The sequence below is a fragment of the Anthonomus grandis genome, chromosome 22 (genome assembly GCF_022605725.1).
Source record: "Anthonomus grandis grandis chromosome 22, icAntGran1.3, whole genome shotgun sequence".
Lineage (NCBI taxonomy): Eukaryota > Metazoa > Arthropoda > Insecta > Coleoptera > Curculionidae > Anthonomus > Anthonomus grandis.
The window spans coordinates 15480114-15486929 of record NC_065567.1 but is presented as its reverse complement, the minus strand read 5'-3'; the positions used below and the strand labels follow the sequence as shown (position 1 = coordinate 15486929).

The following is a 6816-nucleotide window of genomic DNA, read 5'->3' as shown; positions in this document are numbered from 1 at the left end:
AGAGGATCTAACTTTAGGATCTTTTCAAGAATAGTAACAGACATCTCAGCGACAAATATAGAAATATGTGAAGAACAAAACGGTTTTTTTTTGCTAGTGGACTTCCAAGAGGTAATGTCCACTAATCTCACCCATATTAGGAGTTTCACGTCACCAAGAACTTGGTCATGAATAACCCTGATAAAATCCTACACAAATATGGGTATTTTAAAGAAAACAAGAATAAAAGTAATAGTAGTTTTGAACAATATAATAATGTTTTTATTATAATCCTTTTGTAAAGTGAAACTTCCTATAGCTTGGAATAAATTAAATAAAAAGCTGGAAAATAAAAATAAAAGCAATGGGGACGTCAATCCTTCACTGTTTAAATAATAAAAGGCTCGGTAAAAATTAAATAACAACTTTTTTTTCTTAATCGTACTAAGAAGTTTTACTCCACTTTTTTTTATTCACCGCGGTTTATTTCTTTTAACGGTATTATGTATTTTTTAACTAGGCCACATAGTTGTATTGGTTTGGCATATCTTTATCTCTTTCCATATAGTCACGATCGATTAAGGACTCAATTCGCTTCTTTAAGTCAGCAGGCTAAAATAAAATATATTGTAAAAAACGATATAAATAAAATAGTACTTAATTACTTTCACAGGGAACTTTAGCTGCAGATACAATTCACTAATTAGAAGATTGTGGCTTAGGGATTTTCTCATTTTCATTATCCTTACTATGGCAGCATCTATCTGGTATTGCCTATCTTGAAATACTCGTTCTTCTGTTGCTTTTTGCTCCTCGGTCTTGAAAAAATAAAATAAAACATACGCTATTTCACATATATAACTAGCATTACCGTTTCCTTCATTTGAATCTGATTAATCTTGATGCGAAACAATTTGTTAGTAAAATCTAGATTTATTTTAAATTGATCTTCATCACCTACGTCTCTTCCCTTGGGAATTTTGTTTAAAACTCTAGCCTGAAAGAAAATTATTGTGCAAAATTTCTTAAAAGAAGATGACTCATCCTACCTTTCCACAAGCTAAAGACTGCAAAGTCCGTCTGAGCTCGCCGTCTTCAATATTAGTAACTTCCTTAATGTACTCAAAGGCTAATGAATCACAGTCATTAAACAAAATTAGAACCAATGTTTGAAAAAGCGATACAACTAATTCCTTGGGACCCGTTTTAAACGTAGCTCGGAGGACACAATGTCCCAAGGTAGGTTGCCACTGTAGTTTGCGACCACTGTGCTTACTCAAGTAAAAATCCTAAAAGAGATTTTGGAATTAAACATCCCGCCAATACCCATTTTCCTTTTCCCCTAAACTAATAATTGATGTCGCTTTAAGTAAATTAATTAAAAAGCTTGGTTCATCAATTAAATTGCTTGGCTTAAAATTACTTTATATCTTACTTAATGTTTGTGTAAAAAATATACTTTTTGTAACTTTAAATACATTACATATATTAATATATAGTATGTAATATGCGACCCTGACGAAAATTTTATACAACTTACTTTAAAAATATCCTGTAAACGAACCATGTGGTCAGGCAAAGTGACATCCATGGGTTGGTAAGTGGGCCAATATCCCATTGTTAATATACTAACAGTCATTTCAATCTGAGGCAAATCCCTACTGTTTACCGCCAGATGTTGTTTGAAGGCCTGGTTAATGTCTTTACTTAATTCCATATCCTTAAACATACCTTCTAATTTCGAGGTAAATCCTCCTCCACATTCTTGCTTCAATTTGCTTAGCATTGACTTTTCAGCGTCTACACTTGCCGATTTTCCAACTAAGAGCCGTTTTGCTAGATCCTACAGAAAATGAGCTTATTAAATTACTAAAAGCTAATAAATTCTTCAAAATCATTTATGTAATAGTAATAGATGAAAATAAGTTCGTACAAGGCAATGCTACCATTACCTTTTTATAGAAAGCCTCAAATACATCTTTGCCATGTATAAATCTGAACAGGACCATAATCTTGTCTAACAACCGTTCAAGTTCCTCTTCAGTAGCCTCCTTATTACCAGCTCTCAACTTGGAGTCCACGAACTTCGCTATTAGTTCAGCAGGTTTATTAGTACGTTGGTTAATAAAATGTTCAAACGCCTCTTTTAGAGAATTATTAAACCTATCATGTTTAGTAAAACAAGTTGTAACAACATTATCCATAGCATCTTTAAAGTCTAAAAGCTCTTGTACCATTGTTTTGTCCTTTTCAGGGTCGATAACGATGGTTCTTCCTTTTTTCTTAATATATGCGTTAAACGCGCTACAAAGTTCAATTAACCCGTTTTTCACTCTACTAAGTAGGTTATAAAGAAGGGTCAAATCTTCTAATCTAAACTCAGAAAGCAACTGATCCAATCCCTTCTGAAGAATTTGAGTAACATGTTCCCTGAGAAGCTGCTTTTCTACTGTATGAATTAATTGATATTTCGTGTCAGGATCCAAGTAGTGTAACACCCTTTCATTTTCCTCTGCAATTCGTTTGTCTACATGGGCTAAATAGGCTGGAACTTCCAATGTTTGCATTAGACGTTGACCTTCAGCCGCATAAAGACGCTCAGTAGCTTGAAGAAATTTATGCTCAAAGGCCTTATCATAAATTTGGAGATCAGTGAGCATTCTTAGAAGAGATTTAAGTAGCGAACGATCAACCTAAAAGTTATTAAAGGATTATTCACAAAAAGAAAATTTGCTGGAAATTGAACATTGAACTTATTGAAAAAAAATCTATCTAGAATTGTAACACGTATTTATGTTCTATATAGACTTAAATTAAAAACAGTTGTTTGATCCCATCAATATATAATTTATGAAAAAACCAATTTTTATTTTGAAAGAAACTATTGAAACTCAAGACCTTTGACAATCATTTTTATAGGAGACTAACAATTTCATATAACTCTGTATCCACATGGCCCTTTTTTTCTTCCAATATAGTATGTGTTGCATCTTACAAGATAATAGTATAGATAATAATTTTACCAACAGGTGAGTATTACATAATCAAAGCACAAGTGTACCTTTATTCAGCCTTCTTACATGACAGACAGTTTGGAGAACAATAAACATAAAGTAACTGTATCAACATGTAAATATATCAATAAATAAAAGATTTAACATTTTACCTAAAAGTTAAAAAAAAGAATACTTTATGTTTAATGTCATTAAAAATATACAATAAGTCCTTATAAAATTTGTGTGTACAGGGTGTTTCAAATTCTACAATGACCATTGGGATCTTGAAAATGCTAAGAGATACAAAGTCGGTTAAATCAAGAAAAAAAAATGTGTTATCTTTGAAAATTTAATAATAAAACCAATCATTTCCAGAGATATCTGAAAAAAAAATCTTTTTTATTTTTTCCTGATGGTATTTAAAACCATAGAACTAAACAAATAACACTAGACATAACACCTGACTGATGGTAGTTTAAAATTGTTGATACAAAGTTTTATCTTTAAGCAACCATCATACATTTTTGTTCTTATGAATGCCAGATATACCAGATTTATATAATCCTTTGAATTATCTTTTCGATATTATATAACTTTTCTAATTAAAGCATTTTGAGGGTAATTCTTCTTAATTATCATCTCTCTCTTTAGATTCAAGGTTTTTCAAAAAAGTCCTTCAAGGTTTTTAAAAAAGTCCTTGAAAAGATTTGTTGGATATGCAAGTATAATATGGCGAAATGAACTGGCTATTTATTTCATTTCGGGTATATTGCAATTTGCTGACTTAACAAAAAGAAACTGGTTGCTCAAAGACCAAACATTATATGATTAATTTTAAATTACTATCAACTTATCATACATCATGCTATCAAATTAGATAACTTTATATCAATTTAACCAACCTTATATCTTTTATGGTTTATTATTGGGATATTATCACCCCTTTGAATTTGAGACACTTTGTATAATACAATATTTTAAGTTGTAAGATTTGTCGATTTTGCTTGAGGAGACCTTCATACAATAAAATACAAAAATGCAAGTATTGGTAATTACATACTCTCAATAATTACCTAATCATTTAAGATTGTCTTTATTAATGCACAATGTTAAAATAATGAAACATGGTTTGAAACATTTTTAGGACATTACATCCAAATAGCTTTTTGACTATTTCAATAGAATATTATCAGTATTTTTTACTTACTGGGTAATTTGGAAAAAGACCTCTAAATAAAGAAAATTTAAAAGAAGAATTTAGTATATGTATGTGTGTTAGGACTTTACTACAACTTAAAAAATGTTTTAAGCAGTTTTGTTCATAAAAGGTGGGACTAAAAATCTGTAGTTTAGCATACAACAATATGGAATCTCTCATCTGTGACAGAGCCTCAAGAGACTGAAAGGCATTATATACAACACAGAAAAGAATATATAAGAAATCTGAACTGATAATCTTAATATAAACCCACTATTTGACTGTAGTTTAAATACTAGAGTATTTAAAATTTTTAGGTATATAGAATATAAACAAACCAAATTGAAATATAAAAAATATGTATCTAAGTGATAGCAGTGTCAACTTATGGTTTTCATTGATCATTAGCATAGACAGGCTTGAAATTAGTGGTCATCTTCTTCTATTTTCATTAGTAAATCATAAGCTAATAATCCAATAGTTAGGATTATAATTAATGGCTTTGCATTAGAAATTTATATTCCGAATGGATTAGATTTTTCTAGTTCACATATTAATCAAAATTTTTAGATTGGGCTGGGTATGTTAAAGTTTGCATCCATTACTTAAATATTAAGTTAAGAAACAGAAACAAAAATGTACAGGAACCTTGTAATTTATTTCTTGTTTTTTAAATTAAACTTCAAATTAGAATCATTTTAAGTTTGTCAATAGAGAAAAAAAGAACTAATTAGTTTTAAATGTTTCTATTATATTATCTAACTAGAAAATGAAGAGAAGAGAGTTTAATCCTCACACTCCAATTAAATTTACTACAAGCTTCCACAGCATTATATTAAGACTGAACCAGTATAATTAATTACATAAAAATATTTACCTGATCTCCTTGCCGTTCCTTTTCTATAAGCATTAACAATCCTTCTACAACTCTTGTTTGAACTAGAGTATTAAGAAGTATATATTTCCCAAACAACTCCAGACCCATATCCCAAATTGAAGGTATGTGGTTTTGAAGAATATATGTGCGATCTAAGTATAGGAATATACTTCTAACCATGATCATTTGGTGACAATGTGCCTGCCAAGTTTCATTCATTTTCTTAAGAAATAAGTAACGATCCATTGATTCTGCTAAAAATTGTTCAATATTGTTGGCAACATGTTGCTCAGTAAGGTTATGCAGCTTTTGATACAATAGAGGGGCCATCTTATGATTGCACATATTTTCTACAGCTTGATACAGCTCCTCCAGGGTATACTGGTTTGGTTTTGATTGCTGTATAGCTAGAACTGCACTTTTGAGCTTTTTCCAAGTTTGCTCTGTGTAATCATCGGGCAACTTAGGCTCACCTAAATAAATCTAAATTTTATTAACTGATAAAAAAACAGGATTCAGCACACAAGTACTTACTTAACTTCTGATTTTTAATAACAAGTTTCTTAGCAACGGGTTTGATGTTTAGCACATTAGCATTTCTATTTATCCCATTTTCAGGAACATTGGAAAAATTTGGTCTACGATTGTTTGGTGCATCGCCCATCTTTACAAACTCTCTAAATTGTAAAGTTTAATTTTTTTTCTAATGGTTATTTTGCTTTCTTCAAGGTTTTAAAATTGATTTAGGTATATTAATACTTTCTTGTTTATTTATAAAAGGCCTTTGCTAGGACTTTTAACAGCTAGAAAAGACGGAAAATTTAATTATTTTAATGGTTAATAAATTCTATATAAAAAGCAATACTAACTAACATGTTAACAATAATTTTAACCAACTTTTTAATAGTTATATTTTTTTTAGTCTATTCTGAATTCTGGGATTTGCACGATGGTAAATTAGTACAGGTTCAGTTTTTTTGATATTGTTTACTAAAGGTCTCTTTGTCTAACATGTGCAAATCATTAATTAAACGTTGCGAGACGTATGATATTTATCAATAAACTTGTCAAATTCAACGTTTGACAAAAATGACAATGTCAAAGTGTCTACCAAATGACTAATTCATTAGGTCTTACTCTCATGACACGTTAGGGTATCACCATACTAACCAATGCAAAAAGAACGTAACCCTAATTTCTCCTCCAAATTAAATACTTAGAAAAGGACATAGTGAAATGCTTAGAAATTATGAAATAATTATTGATAAATAGCGACTCGCGTCGTCTAGAAGTTTAGTGGGCACGAAAAATTTTGAAAAACCATTGAGTTCATTGTTTTATCCATACTCTTATGGTATTTTTGAACGTGTTTCTACAAAATAACGTGCTTATCCTTAGTGGAGTAAATCGCTAAGTGATTTTAAGAAGAAAATGCTCCAACGCAAATATTAAGAGATTCAGGACATAAATCAATTTAAATTTTTATTTTTAAAGTCGTCTAAAGCTTGACGCCTTTAAGAATCAACATATTATTATGAAGCATCCAACCTAAAAACACATAAAAATTATTGAAGAAAGAGGTGAAAATGTTGTTAAATTCAGAATTTAAATTTCTATATGCATAGAACTTTAATGAAATTCATAATATTTTTAATATTTAGGCTAATGCAAAATAAAATACCACTTTCTTTAAGAAACGAAGATTCTAGAATAGAGCCTTTTGCTAAAATTCGATAAAATGTGATGATTTCGAATTTTAAAAGAGT

General features: G+C 29.9%; 1 protein-coding gene across 3 annotated transcripts; it reads right to left on the bottom strand.

Moving 5' to 3' along the window:
* Window positions 1-235: 235 nt before the first annotated feature.
* LOC126748727 (cullin-4B) lies at window positions 236-6087 on the bottom strand. Of its 3 annotated transcripts, none has more exons than XM_050458126.1 (9): window positions 5924-6087; window positions 5585-5853; window positions 5051-5523; window positions 1932-2672; window positions 1520-1822; window positions 1029-1268; window positions 851-976; window positions 645-797; window positions 236-591 (listed from the first exon to the last, which is right to left on the bottom strand). In XM_050458126.1, exons 2-9 carry the CDS (start codon window positions 5712-5714, stop codon window positions 496-498), a joined length of 2262 nt encoding a protein of 753 aa, XP_050314083.1. In that variant the 5' UTR covers window positions 5715-5853; window positions 5924-6087; the 3' UTR covers window positions 236-495. The 3 variants fall into 3 exon arrangements, with proteins under 3 accessions (XP_050314083.1, XP_050314082.1, XP_050314085.1); XM_050458125.1 differs by having other exon boundaries at window positions 5920-6086; XM_050458128.1 differs by having other exon boundaries at window positions 5948-6068.
* Window positions 6088-6816: the final 729 nt, after the last annotated feature.